Source organism: Lepidochelys kempii, chromosome 1 (assembly GCF_965140285.1).
Source record: "Lepidochelys kempii isolate rLepKem1 chromosome 1, rLepKem1.hap1, whole genome shotgun sequence".
Classification (NCBI taxonomy): domain Eukaryota; kingdom Metazoa; phylum Chordata; order Testudines; family Cheloniidae; genus Lepidochelys; species Lepidochelys kempii.
The window spans coordinates 78,944,162-78,962,225 of NC_136380.1; the positions used below are offsets into that span (position 1 = coordinate 78,944,162).

The 18,064-nt window shown below is 40.8% G+C and overlaps 1 protein-coding gene across 7 annotated transcripts in view; it reads left to right on the plus strand.

The window, feature by feature from the left end:
* Positions 1-18,064, plus strand: part of PIBF1 (progesterone immunomodulatory binding factor 1) — a 171,834-nt gene that overhangs the window by 82,966 nt on the left and 70,804 nt on the right. For all 7 annotated transcript variants that reach the window (XM_073346575.1, XM_073346595.2, XM_073346604.2 and 4 more), the window contains 2 exons: positions 6,776-6,941; positions 15,411-15,561. In XM_073346575.1, the coding sequence (XP_073202676.1) occupies positions 6,776-6,941; positions 15,411-15,561 (317 nt within the window). The remainder of the gene's footprint in view (positions 1-6,775; positions 6,942-15,410; positions 15,562-18,064) is intronic.

An 18,064-nucleotide genomic window follows, 5' to 3' on the forward strand; every position in this document is an offset into this window, starting at 1 on the left:
TGGCCTTGACATATAAAATCTTGTCCTGCCCATACCCATTCAAAATGCTGCTGCAAAGATCATTTTCCTAGTCTGTGACTTTGCCTGTATTACTTGTCTCTTTGCATGAACTCCTACCTCCAGACTGCCCATGATGTCAGCCTCCATCGCCCACTTATTGCATTTTCAAACAAGCACCTTTGTGCTTTCTCACATGCTGCCACTCACACTTGGGAGAAGGTCTGTGTAAACATCTATAGAACTAAGTCATTATCATCCTTCAAATCCCTCCTTAAAATTCTTGTCTACTGTAATGCCGACAAAGATCTTGACAATGGTTAGGCTGCTGGTTTGCTGAATGTGACAGAATGTACCCATATCCATACCCTGCACGTTATTGTAGTAATCTTTGTACAAACTATGCCTTGTGAGATATCATTTGCAAACCCATAATTTGCTGGTCAATATTATACTGATAAAATGTGCGACAATATTGTATGTGAAATTATAAAGCTCCACTGCATGGTGACCTTAACACATGTTCCAAACTGAAATTGGCAAACAGGCCTGTCTCAACAAAGAAATGTGTGCTCAGGTTAATTTGCATTTAAGCAGTAAACCAAGTCATCAAGCAGGAAGGGAAACAAAAGAACCTTCAACAGGTGAGGAAGAGCAGCAGGGGACATCCTTTACTATAGACTCTCTCTCTCTCTCCTGTATCTCAGCTGGAAATATTTTCCAAGGGGGAGGGGGACTGACACTATAAAAAGGGGGACAAACACCCCAAGGCACCCCTTCTTTTTCTCTCTGTCCATTGATTCACTACACCAAGTGGGAAAAAGGAGACATTGAACTGGAGAAGTGGTCTTGACCTAAGGTGGTCAGTAAGACAGCTGAGAGCATGTGGTGTGAAAAACTTGCTTTGAATTTAACATGGTTTGTTAAATTAGGCACCAGTTACATTTTCTTTATTTTTCTCGTAACCATTTCTGACTTTTATACCTCATTACTTGTATTCACTTAAATCTATCTCTTTGTAATTAATAAACTTGTTTTATTGTTTTATCTAATCCAGAGTGTTTAAATCGAAGTGTTTGGGAAAGCAAGATGTGTGCATATCATTTCTATTAATAAAATGATGGACTTTATGTAAGCTTGTATTGTCCAGGAGAGGGGCTGGGCAGTATAGGATATACATTTCTGGGGGGGGGGGGGAATCTTAGACTGGGTATGTGTTGAGGTCACCCTCCAATATAACTAAGATGGTGAGAGCCAAAGTGTGGCTGGCTGGCTGCAGCACACACACAGACATAGCTGGGAATGACTTGCATACTGGAGGCTGTTTATAAGCAGTCCAGAGTGGAGACTACAGCAGCAAAACAGTGTAAAGGGCATCTCAGGTTAGAGGGCAGGTGTGACACTGCTAATCATTAATCTGGATTGTACCTTGGGTATATCACGCTGAGATCTTTGCCTGTTACACTGATCAATATTTTCTCATTGTTTCCTTTGAGACCATCCCATCTGTTTGCCTATCCATATATTGTCTCTTGTCTTATACTTAGATTGTAAGCTGTTTGGAGCACACGTTGACTTTTTGTTATGTTTGTACAGCACCTAGCACAATGATCCATGACTGGAAATTCTATGTGCAATAATAATATAAATAATTGTATGAATGCCCCCAATTCTTGGCAACAGCCTAGACAATGGTGCAGGGGGAGATGGCATGTTCCCATTTGATACAGGGACCCAGTTTATGATTACTGTGTCAGCATGGTCTCAAAAGACAAATATGGCTCAGTGTTTACAAGTTTTTGTCTAAGTGGATCTCACTCCAGAAATGAGATTGGAATCTTTGAATAGGATTTTGTTTCTCTGTGCCATACATGTGTCCCTCCCACTTGAGGGCATAGAGAGTAGGTCTGCCACAACCTTTCCCTTCCCTCTTACCGCCCACAGCAGTGAGGTGGAACAAGCAGTGTCTGCCCTTGAGTATAGTTACTGTCTTGATAGGCAACGAGTGGTCCTTTGATCTATCTGCATCTTTAGTACCTAAACACCTTTAAAAATCTGGGCCAAACCGTTTAAAAGGCAGTCTTGGTTTGTTTGTTTGTTTTTGCCATAAATAGCACTAATAGGAGCCAAAGCCACTTCTTCTCAGGGACTATCTAAATGCCTGTTATATAATGATCTGTTCTCACATGGCTAGTACACTTCTTCCTCCAAACATCAAAGCTCATAGCATTCAGGCTGCCTCCTTTGCATGGTTTAAAAACATTCTCATATCTGAAACCTGCAAGCCAGCTACTTGGAGTAATCCCCTTTGTTTAAAACCATGCCTTCTAACTGGCTGCAAGATCAGATGCCAAATTTGGTAGGGTGGTGTTAGGAGCAGTATTTAGTTAGTGTCAGGCAGTCCCATCTTCCAGATGGGGCACTAAGTTCCAGTCAACTAGAGTGGGAACACACAAACACAAACTCAAAGAAGCAAGAAAAGTTATTTCTTCGAATAGCCCCTGCATATTCCCACTTTTAGGATCAAAGTCCCTGTTCTATGAGCTTCCAGAATCATCTGGAAAGCACTGTCCTTCGGGGCTACTCAACCTCTCTCTCCACTTCCCATCCTGGAGGCTTCCAGGGATTTAAAAGGTGGGGGGACTGGTCCCAATTGCCAGTAATTGAAGAAGGTGCAGCAAGCTCAAATCTAAGGTTACCATATATCCTGTTTTGGCCGGGGCAGTCCCTTTTTTAGGCCCTGTCCCAGCCGTCCCAACTTTTTTTCAAAACTGGGCATTTGTCCCGTTTGCTCCTGCCAACTGATAATCAGTTGGCAAGAGCAAATGGGACAAATGCCCAGTTTTGTCAAAAAAAAAAAAAAAAGCAGGGTGGGATCCCTAGTGGGACATGGAGAAATGTGCAGGGAGGAGGCGAGTGCTAATGCCAGTCCTACCCTGGAAAGAGGCTCAGGCCAGCCAGCTCGCCTGCCCTGTGTGGAGCAGGGCGAGGGGGATGTCGGGCTAGCTCTGTCTGTGGGTGGGCAGCGGGGAGACTCAGGCCACCAGTGTTGTGCATGGGACTTGGGCCACCAGCCCCACAGGTGGGTTGCAGGGGGGAAATGGGGTCTCAGGCAGGTGGCAGGGCGGCTTAGGCTGTCCTCTGGTGCCAGTGGGGATTGGGACCTTGGGCTGTCCCCGTGTGCGTGGGAGGCAGGTAGGGCTCAAGCTGGCTTCAAGTAGGGCGGGATCCCTTAGGTCAGCCTGGGGATGTCCCATTTTCCCTTTGGGAAAATATGGTCACTGTACTCAAATCACAAAGCATTCTTGTTGCTCTCCTCATAGGTTTTATATTTCTCTCTCTTTTTATACCCTTTTGAGGCAAAATTTGTTTATATAATTAGTTTGTCATTCCTGTTTTTGTTTTAAAAGAAAAGAGGAGATGCCTTTCTGGCATGGGTTTTGTCTGCACCCACAGGAGTGAGAGGATGGCTAATGCACTCCTGCTCATGGGGGAAGCTCTTCAGGCCTAGTCGACTAAGCTGGCACTGAGTAAGTCCAGCATCAGCTTTGAAGAGTGTCCCTCAGGAGCTGTTTTGGCTGCCTCTTCTTCCATGGGAGAAGTATATCAGGTTGGTATATCAGGTATATCACTGTCAAGGTCAGGTTGGCCTAGGAGACCTAGCTGTGTGCCTAAATTGGCTTTCTGGCCATTGTATGGAGTTTTCAGAGGAGCTGGATCCTAAAACATCTCTGGCAGCCAATTATAGAGCACCGATCTGGAGCTTCTTCCCCCCCCCCCCCCCCCCGGCCAAAAAAAAGGCTGCGTACAGATCTGTGGGCTGACAAGTATGGATCCAGATCCAGGGTCAGATCCTGGATCCAAATTTGACAGCCAAACATGCAAGACTGCCAAACAGTTGCCAAGAACATCCTAGTACCTGGGTTCCAGCCAGCATGAATAGTTGACATCTTAGATTGTTGAGAATCACTTGTCTAGTAGCTCTATACCAATGAGGCTTCAGATCCACCCAGGTCAGGGGAGTCCCATTCTGCATTTCCAACACCATGATCTTCGAGAATTGCTTACAATACTTATTCTGTGCTCAACATAGTGACATGAGTAAGCAGATCTAGTATGGGGTCCTTACAACACTGGAAAGGAGAAATGCATTACAAGCTTCTGATCAGATCAAAGGATGATGGTTCTCTATAGAACAGTGTTTTTGCATCATGCTTCCCATTTGGTCATATTCAGATGCACACACTCAATGCTCTGCTTTGTTTGAAAGTGTGTTTTCCCCTTATGATGATTGTCTATCAAACTCTCATCCTGCAGCTGTGAAGAGACTGACTGAGTCTTAGACTCATTTATTATAATAAATCTTAGATTCCAATTTGCTTCTTTCCACAGCTGTCAGTTCCAGTGGTTCTTCATAGGAACTGTTGAAGTTCTCTTGGGTTCCCAGCCTATCCCTAAGGGCTAATTCAGAGCCCTCCCCAGGACCAGGTTTAGAAGACTATAGCTGTTGAGCATCTGACAGTCTGAGAACTGATGCCTGGATCAAAAACTCCCTTACAATGTGAGGGTACTATATCCATCTCAGTTCTGTTGATTCTGAGATCTCCCAAATCTGAAAGATTTCTCTGCTATGTAGCCTTTGAAGGAGAAACAGGTTACGGTGTCACCGGATCAGTCTGATGATCTAGAAGGAACTGCCTATTGACGTCATAGCTTCTCTATAGGTCTCTTTTTTACGTTCCCATTTGAGGTCTATCTTCTTCAGGAAATTAAAAGGTGCATTACCAAGGTTCTGTGGAGAAGTTACAGAGTGCTGTAACCCTGTATATGAGAAGCTAAGAAAACCAGTGATTAGTCCTTGGATACATCATAAATATTGATGGATCTGTGTATCTGATCTCTCATAGGAGGAAATTTTATTAGAACAATATTGAGCTCTGGACTACTTATCTTCAGTTATAACTAGCTCCTCATTCTAAGCTAGGAACAGATCAGGTACTGACTCCACCATGAAGGATGCAGTGTCTACGATTGGATCGCCCCCCTGTCAGGGTAGTAGAAACATCAAGGAGCACCCATCCTTAACTTAACCAAGTCTTTCTTTGATCTGAGAGATGAGTTTTTTTCCAATGGAGCAGTCAGCTTAGCATTTCAGAATGTTTCAGTAAACCTAGCTTCATTCCGTCTCATCTTGAAATAAACAGTCACACATAATGGTTAAGACATCCATCACCTACACATAATGGGGTGTGAGGTTTATTTCCTGGCCACAGTGTTAAGTGCAAATTTTCATATATCATACAATGTGGATAATAGGCCTGTATGACTTGGGGTAAAATGCTGTCTGGTTGTGCTAATACCTTGACAGAAGTCTTTCTGATTTCTAGAAGTGTTCCAGTGGTATTCCCCCTTCTGTCTCATGGTCTCATATCTAACTGTTTACACATACCTTTGACTGAAGTCAAGAAAGTCTTCTATCTATAAAATTGTACCTTACCTTTTGGCCTTTTTAATGGCAGTAAATTTTCCATTGCATGCCTTGTCCAGATGGGGCCAAAGCTTATCTATAAGTTACACAAATCCTTGGAGAGATGGAACTAACACAAGAGGAGTCAGTCTGTCACAGTCTAAAGGTTATCCATGTAGTGCACAGTGTTTCAGAATTATTGTGATCTGACAGAGCTTCAGCCTCCGGGAATTGTCAGCCCTCATCCAGGACAAAGGCAGTATCTGTGGCATGCCCTAATGCTGTGTCTATCACACCATATTTCATGACTGATACTGCAGCTATATGTGCAGTTTTTAGCAATTTTGTTTCCTTCCTTTTTTAGGGGGAGGGCGTCTTGGGAGAGCAAGAAGATAGAAATGACTTACTCTTGACATCCAGACCTGATGTTGTTTTGCCAGTTCTGCTGTCCTTGTTTAGCTAGTACTCCTCAGCCCACGTTCCTGGGGGCTGTAATACTCGTTAAAGTCCCCCAGGTCAGAATATGTAGAGGTCTGTTGAAGAAGAAATGAAGGTTACTTTCCTGTAACCATAGTTTTGCAAGATGAGCCTCTGCACATTCACATTCCCTGCGTAATTTCCCCACTTCTTTGGCATCTCAGGTTAGGAATTAATGGGAGGAACTGAGAGGTAGTTGGGGCCACTTTTATCTCCTTGGGAACTCTTCAGGAATCAGGAGATAAAGAGAGGCGAGTAGCCCCAGTGGACACTGCTTTCCAGAAGGTTCTGGAAGCTTGCAGCTCAGGTGCCTTCATCCCACAAGTATGAGCATGCAGAGGCTCATCTCAAAGACCTCTGGTTCATTTTTAGGAACTGTGGTTCTTCAAGATGTTGTCCATGTGAGTCACATGACCAGCCCTCAATCCCTGCTTTTTCAGAGTCGTCTTTACCTGGAATTCTAAAATAGCAAGGAAACTAAGGGGTGGTTGCTCTGTCCTTTATTCTCTCATGTGGGTGAGCATGAGGACACACGTGGAACAGGCATGGCCCAACGGACACTGCTATTGAAAGATTCTGATCTCTTATACATGAGGTTCGTACAAACCTAGAGTGGGATCCACACAAACGACAGCTTGAAGAACAATTACTTCCAATAGAGATAGTGTATAGTTTAATCTTAACAGTGGTTGTTAAACTCTGCACTTTTTTTAACAAAGATTCTCCTCTTTGCTGAAATTTGTGCCATATACTGAAAAGATGTACATGTATCTTTTTGCTGTATCTACATGTATTCTTTTTGATCAAAACCACAACCACTTTGATTTTTTTCAGGTATAGACAGCTGCAACTCAGCACAGAGAGCAAGGTGGCTGAACTTCTCCATCAAAGTAAATTAAAGTCCTTTGAGAGTGAACGTGTTCAACTCATGCAAGAAGAAACGGCAAAGAATCTCTCTCAATGTCAGTTAGAATGTGAGAAATATCAGAGAAAACTGGAGGTATGTTACAAAAGGAATCTCTGACGGGTTTCTCCTGGGGTGCAACCTGGAACTGGGGTACCACTGAGCCCTCCAACCCAACAGCTTGGGCTCCCTTTACACCACTGCAGTGACCAGACTGCCAAACCCTCTACCAGGCTCCAGCCTGCACTTTTACCAGCACACATACAGGTAGGGACACACCAAGCTGCACTTACATACAGATGCTGTGATCAGTTCTGCATGGGGAAGCTTCAGCTGAGGAACTTCCCAGATACTCAGGTACACACACCCCTTTGGGTTGTAAACCCAAAATTATACCATCTTGCGCTGCAAAGAGAACTGTGCGGCATAAGCTCATGAAATTCGCCCCCTCCCTCAATGTGGAGAGGAAATATACAACAGCTTTCTGCTCCGAGTTATGACTTCCACACACACTGGTTTTAGACAAAGCAAAAACAAGTTTATTAATTACAAAAGATGGATTTTAAGTGTTTATAAGGGATAGCAATCAGATCAAAGCAGATTATCTAGCAAATAAAATATGCAAACTAAGCTTAATATACTACATAGATTGGATATGAATAGCAAATTCTCACCCTAAATGATAATGCAAGCAGGCTGCGGATTCTTAAGGGACAAGCTGCTGTGGCTTACAGCTTAGAAACGCCAGTTGTTTCATTCACAGGCTAAAAATTCCTTTTTTAGCCTGGGTTCAGCACTTCCCCCATTTCAGTCTTTCTATTCTTTAGGTGTTTTCAGGAGTCTTCTTGCGTGAGGAGTCAGTGAAGAACCACGATGGTGTCACTCCCCTGCCTAATATAGCTTTTGCATATGGCGGGAGCCCTTTGTTTCAAAGCTTGGTCCCCATGCCAGTCAGTGGAAAAACACTGATGTCCCAAGATGGAGTCCAGCACCGGGTGACCTCGTCATATGTCCCTGTAATGTCACATCAGCCATGGTTCATAGGCTGTTTGTAGCATCCTCAGGAACATACACACAGGAGATAAGCTTCTTCTAAGGCCTATTGTTTTCTTCTAATGGCTCATTAACCTGAATGGCCCTTCCCAGCCAGCCATCTAGACTGAGAGTCTTTTACCTAGTGGGCTTTCCCATGTGTAAACACATTTATAACAAGTTAGAAATACATAGACATCTAACTTCAGATACAAAAATAATACATGCGTACAAGTAGGATAAACATATTCAGTAAATAACCTTTTCAATGATATCTTACATGGCCTATCTTGCATAAAATACATCATAGTTATTCCATAATCATATGATAATAATATCTCTATGAAGAATTGGGGTGCGGTATTACACAATCTTTTTTTATATATATATAATAAAAGTTACAGAACTTGCAATGGAGTAAAAATTTCAGATGTTATAAAATACACAAGGAATTGGCATTGCCACTGAAGTCTGATGAAGCAACGTTTATTGAAACTAGTTCTTCCTAACACATATAGAAAGTAGGATTGTAGGTAGGAAGAGGAAGGAAGCAGAACTGTCCTTCATGAAGAGAGATTGAGACCCCCTCCCATTTCTATTTATTGTTAAAAATTAACATACTTGTTCTGAAAAAAAAAATTCAACCCGTGTAGTACAGTTCTACTTGTCTTCACTAGTTACAGGTGTATGTTCCAAAATTGTGTAACGAATCAAGGCTAGAAACAGGAACATTATATTGCTGGAGAGGGCGTTTCAAGCCCTCAGATGGGACACAGCACTTGTATCTGGTAGAGCTCAAGGTCATGGCTTCAAGGTTCAATATTATGTGAAGAACAGATATTTTAGACAATTTTTAGAAGTTTTATAGTTTACTTAGATATAATTTTCCTCTCCTTCTGAATCCCATACAGTTTGTCTCAGGTTACTAAAGCAGTCTAGATTTCCTGGTGGTGGAATATGAAAAGTAGTTGAATACGATTAAAAAAACCCCTTCAGTCTATAATAGCTTTATTTTGAAATACTGCATATACAGAATTACAAATGGTTTGTTGTCATATAAAAGTTTTATTCTCACTGGTTGGGATTGACCTTCATATTTCACTTCTAATTTTGCTACTTGTGAATAATATGACAATCCTAGGTGCTAAGGTAAAACAGATAATGAGTAATAATCCCAAACGTCTACTGATAAAATCTCTTGCACCACTCTACACCTCTAATACATATGTGTACATTCACTCATATCTTTGAATTAACTTTTTCTGTTTAATCTCTGTAAAATGCTGTGTTAAAATGCCCTGTGTAAATATTTGTCAATATAATTAAACGTCCAAATTCTAATCTAATCTTTTCCAATACAGTATACCACGCTATAATACATATTTGTAGAATAAGAACATAAGAATGGCCATACTGGGTCAGACCAAAGGTCCATCCAGACCAGTATCCTGTTTACCGACAGTGGCCAATGCCAGGTGCCCCAGAAGGAGTGAACCTAACAAGTAATGATCAAGTGATCTCTCTCCTGCCATCCATCTCCACTCTCCAACAAACAGAAGCTATGGATACCATTCCTTGCCCATCCTGGCTAATAGCCATTAATGGACTTAACTTCCATGAATTTATTCAGTTCTCTTTTAAACCCTGTTATAGTCCTAACCTTCACAACCTCCTCAGGCAAGGAGTTCCACCGGTTGACTGTGCGCTGAGTGAAGAGGAACTTCCTTTTATTTGTTTTAAACCTGCTACCCATTAATTTCATTTGGTGGCCCCTAGTTCTTATATTATGGGAACAAGTGAATAACTTTTCCTTACTCATTTTCTCCACACCACTTTTATATACCTCTATCATATCTCATATTTTATATACCTCTATCATATCTCCCCTTAGTCTCCTCTTTTCCAAGCTGAAAAGTCCTAGCCTCTTTAATCTCTCCTCATACTTGTGATTTTATTAAATTATGTAGTAAAAATCATCTCCATTACATATTGCTTTAGCATTGCAGGCTTTGCTTTGGTAGATATTTATATATTTTGCATTGAGCACTGCTGACTCTCTTGTTGCACCTCTTCAAAAAAAAGTAGCATGATTTTAAATAAAATTTTGAAAATTGAAAAAATGAAAGCCATAGTGTTTTCTTAACTTATTCCTCATTCTCTGGGTATAAATATGAAACAAAGAACATCTTGTTCTTATTTATAGTAAAGTATGCATTATTCTTAAAGTGAAGCTCAATCCTGATGCCGAAGGAGAAGTAGAAGCCATATTAGGGCTTATCTATGCACAAAAGTTGTACCAGTTTAATGATACTGATATAGTTAAAATATATCCCTCTCTTGTGGATGCAGTTATACTGGCATAAACACCTTTATGCCAGTATAATTTATATCTATATGGGAAGCTATACCAATATAATTGTGTCCACTTTAGAGGTTGTACCAGCATTTCAATAAAAAACAACACCCTCTAACTGAAATAGTTAGACCTGTACAAAACTATGTACAACTAGTTTTACGGCTGAAGGAAATCAAGAAGAGCTGTGAATTTATTTACTGTTGTAAATAGCCGTAGCCAATCCCAGTTACAACAAATCTAATGACTTGGGACAAGGACATCTCCTTGTGTCCAAGCTTAAAATTTAACTGTACTGACAGGATGCCTGACAAATCAGAAATTTATATAAGTGCTATCAAAAATTTATCTAGTTCTATTTATTAATATAAGGAGTATTAGAAGGGTGCCCAGTTTTCAACTGAGGAAACTGGCTTTGAGTCCAAACTTCTTTATTCAGTATCTATCCAAGTTTGGTCTCCGGATCATATCATATTATACTTTTGACTTGAGGGCCTTCATGAGTAGCTTCCTTTTTTTTTAATCCCACTTTCTAAAATTTAATGGCATTGTACTAGGTTTTGGTTCCCTTCAGTAGAAAGATGGCAAACTTAAACTGTGTTGTGGTCACCAGTACTTACTGGCTCAACTATAGTTACTTCTTGAACCACTTCTGCTTGTTATTTAGGTTTAAGTGGAGAAAAGCCTCTCCTCTTGTGTGCTCTAGAACTAGCTTTTCCAAAAAGTCATCTTTAAGGTGTTGAGAAATTGCTTTTCTTGGCTTATCCTGTTGTGACATTTGACCATTTTATGTTGTAGTAATTGAAGCCCCTATTTATTGTTGTTCTTTAGACTTTGTTACCTCTTTGATTGCTCTCAACATAGTACGCACAATATTCCTTTTCTGATCATTATGCTGGTATTATAACCTTACATGTTACTCATGTTTTCTGTAACCCGGGATTTATATCCATACAGATTCAACTGAATTATCCTCTCTACTCACAATTTTTATCTCCATAGATTCTGTGGAATCTTCTAGTCCTTCTTTGAGTGTCCTCTGCATTTTCCCACTCTTAAGATATGTGCCAATCAGTGCTGTTGAATGGTACAGCCTTCTACTAATAGTGCCTGTTAGATCACTTACATCCTCCCCCCCACACCCGCTGTTCCTCAGTATCTGAGCACATTCTGAGGTTGGGGCTATAAAAAGGGGCATGGCTGTGGTTGTCGCTGACCATGGATGGATGTGATCCTCCTTCAGATTCAAGATCCTTTAGAAAGTTAACTAAGTGCCTTGTTTGTTGTTTTAATAATTGATAGATAGTAGTTAGTGTGATATTCCCCAGGTACAACCTTGACTGCTGGACTGCTGTGTCCCTTTAACTCTCCAGCCCAGGGTGCCTTTTACATTGCTTTGCTAGTGAAGAGCAAATCCCTCCAGGCTCTGCTCACTCAGAGTCACCTGCATGTAAAGTCACTCCGAGCTGAATACATGAATGCTATGCCCAGCCATTCATGAATAGATACAGGCTGACTCCACAATATCCCTCAGTCCCAGCCTTTTCACCCAGAAATATATGTCTTGTACTGTTCAGTAGCCCACTGAATTGTACAAGCTCATAAATTAGTCTGTCATTCCAGCAAAGGATAATGAATGTGCAGCAGCCTTGTTGTCTCAAGTGAAGGCCTCCCAAACACACTGGTTTAGATAAAACAATAAACATGTTTATTGAGTAGAGAAAGATAGATAGATTTTAAGTGATTTACAAGTGATAAGGCAGAATTGGTTACAAAAGAAATAAAAAGATAAAACCACAATCTAATTCCTAAACTTTACCAAGCTAAATAAGATTTGAAACAAACATCATTCTCACCACACCAGATGCTGCAGACAGTTCACAGGCTGAAATTTCCTTTCAACCTGGGACCACTCCCTTTAGTTCACTGTTCTTCAGGTATTCTTTAATGTTTTGAGCAGAGCAATATAAGGAGGAGAGGTGATGGGAGAGGCATTGTTCTCCTTTCTTATACTCAGAAAGGAAAAGTCTTTACTGGGTCATGCGGGTGAGGTAGTTCCATGGCGTACGTGAGCTGCCAACTATCTTTCAGGTGAATTGTAAATTTCTTGTTTACAACTTTCCTGTTGGTGAATCTCCAATTAAGCAGGTAATGGCCTTTGAGCACTGAGCTGGCATGTGAGTGTGCCTTTGTCTTTGAGAAATTAGTCTGTGTGTTACCCAGAACTGTAGCATATTTCAGTAACAATCATATAGCAGAATCTCATAATTTTACATGCAGTGATGTTACACACATCTTAACAGGACAGTGATATTCAGCAGATTATGAGTTTTCAAATGATACCTCACAAAGCATGCTTTGCACAAAATATATCATAACCATATAAAAAGGGGTAAACATGGGATATATGGTGTCACAGTTAGTTTTAGTGTTAGTTACTGTTGTTCATTATGACAGATCGGAAGATCAAGAAGCATGGTTTTAAAAGATGTGTGTTGTGTCCAGCCGTTTTCCCAGAATTATGCTTGCTGCCTAAAGTGCTTAAGAGAAGAGCATTCTCTTTATCTCACTTCAGTACAATCTGCAGTACTTTCACACCGCAAGCTAGAAAGGAGAGGCAGAATAGTCTCCAAACCCTCCTCCTACAAGAAACCTTATGGATTAAAACTTGCAGATCTAAGTTTCCCAAGGCTTCAGATAATAGAAATAGGAAGTCAGGATTCATTCCAGGACCAACTGTTTCCAGGAAGTCGTCAAACTTGGCTCCAATCTCCAGATCTAAAAAGATGGCGCATGTGGTAGCAAAGTCCTCTGATCCTGTTCCAAAAGAGGTACCAGCAGTAGTGAGAACAGACTAGGATGATACACAGCCTATGCCTCAGACCTCTACAAAACCAGGAGCTTTGCTTCCAAGGAAAAAGAAGGCAAAGACTAAGCACCTTTCTGGGTCCATCATCGTTTCCTATTCAGGAGATCCATCAGATTCATACAGATCCAAGATGCAAAGAACAGAATCCAAAAAAGATTGATCCGCATAGAGAGGAACAGTTGGATGTAAATGCTGATCTGGGGCCACAAAATCAGAGATGCAGGTATCCCCCTGACCTTGACATGCTATTGGACTGGACAAATCGGCAGGACTGGCAGTACCTTCCTGGATGCCTTGACCTTATTGGTGAACTCCAGGTCGTCCATATCATCATTCCTCTAGAGTCATGACCTCAATTTCGCATCAAACCAAAGAGACTTGTGGATCTGAGTCAAAATGATCTAAGACAAACTGATGTGAGACACCCTGTGCCAAACCAATCAGATCTGATAGGTTTCAGAGTAGCAGCCGTGTTAGTCTGTATTCGCAAAAAGAAAAGGAGGACTTGTGGCACCTTAGAGACTAACAAATTTATTTGAGCATAAGCTTTCGTGAGCTACAGCTCACTTCATGCTGAATGCATCTGATGAAGTGAGCTGTAGCTCACGAAAGCTTATGCTCAGATAAATTTGTTAGTCTCTAAGGTGCCACAAGTACTCCTTTATTCAGATCTGAGACATCAGCTCCTGTATCAACAGGTCTGATGATGGGAGACAGGTCCATTACTCTGATCCAAAATATTCTAGATGATGATGAAGAAGAAGATGCGATACCTCCACATCAGGAACAAGAACCTGCAGGCAAATTCTCAGCAGATGTAAATTTCAGAGTACTCTCATCTTCTTCACAATCTGAGGATGTTGTCTGATTTCAATAGTTAATCAGCAGATTGGTTTTTACTTTAAAATTACCTTTGGTTTCAGTGGAGGAACCTTCTCATCCTCTTTTTGATATCCAGGGAAATACGTTTACAAGCAAGTTATCTCTGCCCTCTCTGGAAGGTCTCTGGCAGCCATCTAAATCAATATGCAATACTCCATCTTTCTGTCAGCCAATTGCTAAAAAGGCAGATGTATCAAATTCCATATGAAGGATGTTCTTGTTTCCATGTACATCCTCCTCTTAATTCTTTAGTGGTGGCTACAACAATGTAAATGTTTGTGTTCTACTCCCAGTGACAGAGAAGGGAAAAGGCCACATTATTTTGGAAGGAAACTGGTGTCTTCATCTTCCAACATGTGAATAGCTAACTACCTAACCATAATGGCCAGATATCAGTTTTAGTTTGGAACAAAATGTCCCTGTTTATCACCTCTCCAACAAACCCTGCAGACTGACTCATTAAGGAAGGTCAAAATGTTGCTAAGCATGCACTGAGAGTGTCCTTTATTGTCTCAAATGCATCCTCACGATAAGTAGTAACAGCAGTAACGCTCCAAAGACATGCATGGTTGTGCTCCTCTTCTCCATAAAGGAAGTCAAAAGTTGAGGACCTTCTGTTTCAGAGGGATGGACTTTTCAGTTGGAAAACAGGTGAAATTTATAGCTAGATATTAAAGAATTACACTGTTTTTTGTCATTCCACTTTGTTTTAGTAATGTTTATTTTGTCATGGTCTTTTTCCATTTCCGGGCATTCTAGCTCACCTGTTCCTGCTTTTAAGATTCTCACATTTGCATATCGGCATTTACAGATTTTACTTTTAATTGAGTATGTGCCTATTTTTATTTAAGTCCTCAGCCTATTGTGTTAGTTATTTTTGCTTGTCTTGAATGTTAATAATGTATTAATTTTTAGGTCTCTATATTTATAGGAAATAAGTGCATCATAAATATCAAATTGTGATAATTATGCATTTATCCTTTTATTAAAGAAGTCCCTTGAACTAATCAAAGTAAACAACAAAACAAATACCTTCCATTATTTAAAATCCTATGTACAGTACTAAACACTTTTTCCCCATCATTATCCTTTTTTCTTGACTCTCCTCCCATGAGGATTTTAGTTGTGTCCTCAAGTAGAGGCTCATGAAATTATTGAAGCTTTAAAGAGCTGTGAGATGTCTTGTCACATGGCACATAACTCAAGAGAGTAGATCTGTGTAAGGTATTATATTTAGAGAATAACTGCTGTTAAGGGGATTTTTTTCCCTTTTCTGAACAATACATTAAATTGGACTTTTCAACAAACACTGAAAATCTGTTATCTTTAAATATTAGTCTACCGAATCTTTCACATATGTGTTTTCACCTCTCTCAAAAATAGCTTATAATCCTGATCTTTGCATTTGTTCCGTTGTTCATTCTCACAGGTTCTCACTAAGGAGTTTTACAGCCTTCAAGCATCTAGTGAGACACGCATTACTGAACTTCAGGCACAGAATTCTGAGCATCAGGCAAGGCTAGACACTTATGAAAAACTGGAAAAAGAACTTGATGAGATAATAATCCAAACTGCAGAAAGTAAGTTTGGACCCAAATTATACTGTTTTTACTGGTGTTCTTAAAAAGATGCATTGTTTGTGATGATATATAATATTTAGCACAAGCCTTTTTAGGTAGAGATTCAAGATTCAATAAATCCTTTCAGTACATAGTGTGTATTGAAAATATTATTGCATTTTATATTAAAAATATTTATTGCATCTTAAACATCTGCACCAAATATTATAAATTTAGATTTAAATACTTATGCTAATGTTAAGCACTCCTTATTATACCAATCATTCCACTGTTTCTGTGTTACTCTCTCCACCTCTTGTTTCTTATTGTATTCTTAGATTGTTAGGTGTATGAGATATGGACTGTCTTTTTTTATTACATACGTATATAGCACCTAACATGATAAAGCCCAATCCTTGGTTCTACAATCCAATATATAAATATAATTTGGTTTTAATTCAATGAATGATTAATATTAATTAGGTATGGTCCACGGAAGCTGGATCCAGATATGTATTAGGTACTGATGAGGATTCAAAATTTTGGTTCAAGGTAAAACCATGATGAGAGTTCAGGCTTCACTCTGTAGAAATCTTATAAGCTATTTTTGAAAGATGTTTGCCCAAACCAGCAAAAATAACAGGATCTCCCATTTTACCTGATGGAATCCTTGTGATGTCATTTCTTTTCATGAGATTTCAACTATTTTGGTTCATATCCAGATGATCCAGAAAACAGGCCCCTTTCAGTTTCAGATGCAAACAGGAACTAAGACCTTGATCATAGAATCATAGAATATTAGGGTTGGAAGAGACCTCAGCAGGTCATCTAGTCCAATCCCCTGCTCTAAGCAGGACCAACACCAACTAAATCATCCCACCCAAGGCTTTGTCAAGCTGGGCCTTAAAAACCTCTAAGGATGGAGATTCCACCACCTCCCTAGGTAACCCATTCCAGTGCTTCACCACCCTCCTAGTGAAATAGTGTTTCCTAATATCCAGCCTAGACCTCCCCCACAGCAAATTGAGACCATTGCTGCTTGTTCTGTCATCTGCCGCCACTGAGAACTGCCTAGCTCCGTTCTCTTTGAAACCCCCCTTCAAGTAGTTGAAGGTTGCTATCGAATCCCCCCTCACTCTTCTCTTCTGCAGACTAAATAACCCAAGTTCCTTCGGCCTTTCTTTGTAAATCATGTGCCCCAACCCCCTGATCATTTTCATTGCCCTCCACTGGACTCTCTCCAATTTGTCCACATCCCTTCTGTAGTGAGGGGACCAAAACTGGACACACTACTCCAAGTGTGGTCTCACCAGTGCCGAATAGAGGGGAATAATCACTTCCCTCAATCTGCTGGCAATGCGCCTACTAATGCAGCCCAATATGCTTTTGGCCTTCTTAGCATCAAGGGCACACTGCTGACTCATATCCAGCTTCTCGTCCACTATAATCTCCAGGTCCTTTTCTGCAGAACTGCTGCTTAGCCAGTCGGTCCCCAGCCTGTAGCAGTGCATGGGATTTTTCCTTCCTAAGTGCAGGACTCTGTACTTGTCCTTGTTGAATCTCATCAGATTTCTTTTGGACCAATCCTCCAATTTGTCTAGGTCCCTCTAGACTCTATCCCTACCCTCCAGTGATCTGCCTCTCCCCCCAGCTTACTGTCATCTGCGAACTTGCTGAGGGTGCAATTAATCCCATAATAAAGATGTTGAACAAAACCGGCCCCGGGACCGACCCCTGGAGCACTCCGCTTGATACCGACTGCCAACTAGACATGGAGCCATTGATCACTACCTGTTGAGCCCGACAATCTAGCCAGCTTTCTATCCACCTTATAGTCCATTCATCCAACCCATACTTTTTTAACTTTCTGGCAAGAATACTGTGGGAGACCGTATCAAAAGCTTTGCTAAAGTCAAGATATATCACATCCACTGCTTTCCCCATATCCGCAGAGCCAGATATCTCATCATAGAAGGCAATCAGGTTGGTCAGGCATGACTTGCCCTTGGTGAATCCATGTTGACTGTTCCTGATCACCTTCCTCTCCTCCAAGTGCTTCAAAATGGATTCCTTGAGGATCTGCTCCATGATTTAGCCGGGGACTGAAGTGAGGCTGACCGGTCTGTAGTTCCCCGGGTTCTCTTTCTTCCCTTTTTAATATATGGGCACTATATTTGACTTTTTCCAGTTGTCTGGGACCTCCCCTGATTGCCACGAATCCTGAAGCTTACTGTGTTTTAAGTACACCATTATGTCCAGGTGGAGCCCTGGAATGCACTTATCGAAGGATCAGGACCTAAGTTTGAAAGGCATATTCAAGGATTCTAATCCATCTCCCACTATCTACCTGCCTTCTTTTCACCCAGAAAAATCCAGAACAAGGGTTCTATTTGAGGTTCCATTTAGGGCCTACCTGTCATTAAAATGAGATAGACTGATGATATATTCACTTAAGTACAACAGAGGAATTTTGCAAAAGTATGTTACATTTTTTCTGTAAATAACAGCTCACAAAAGAGTGTGA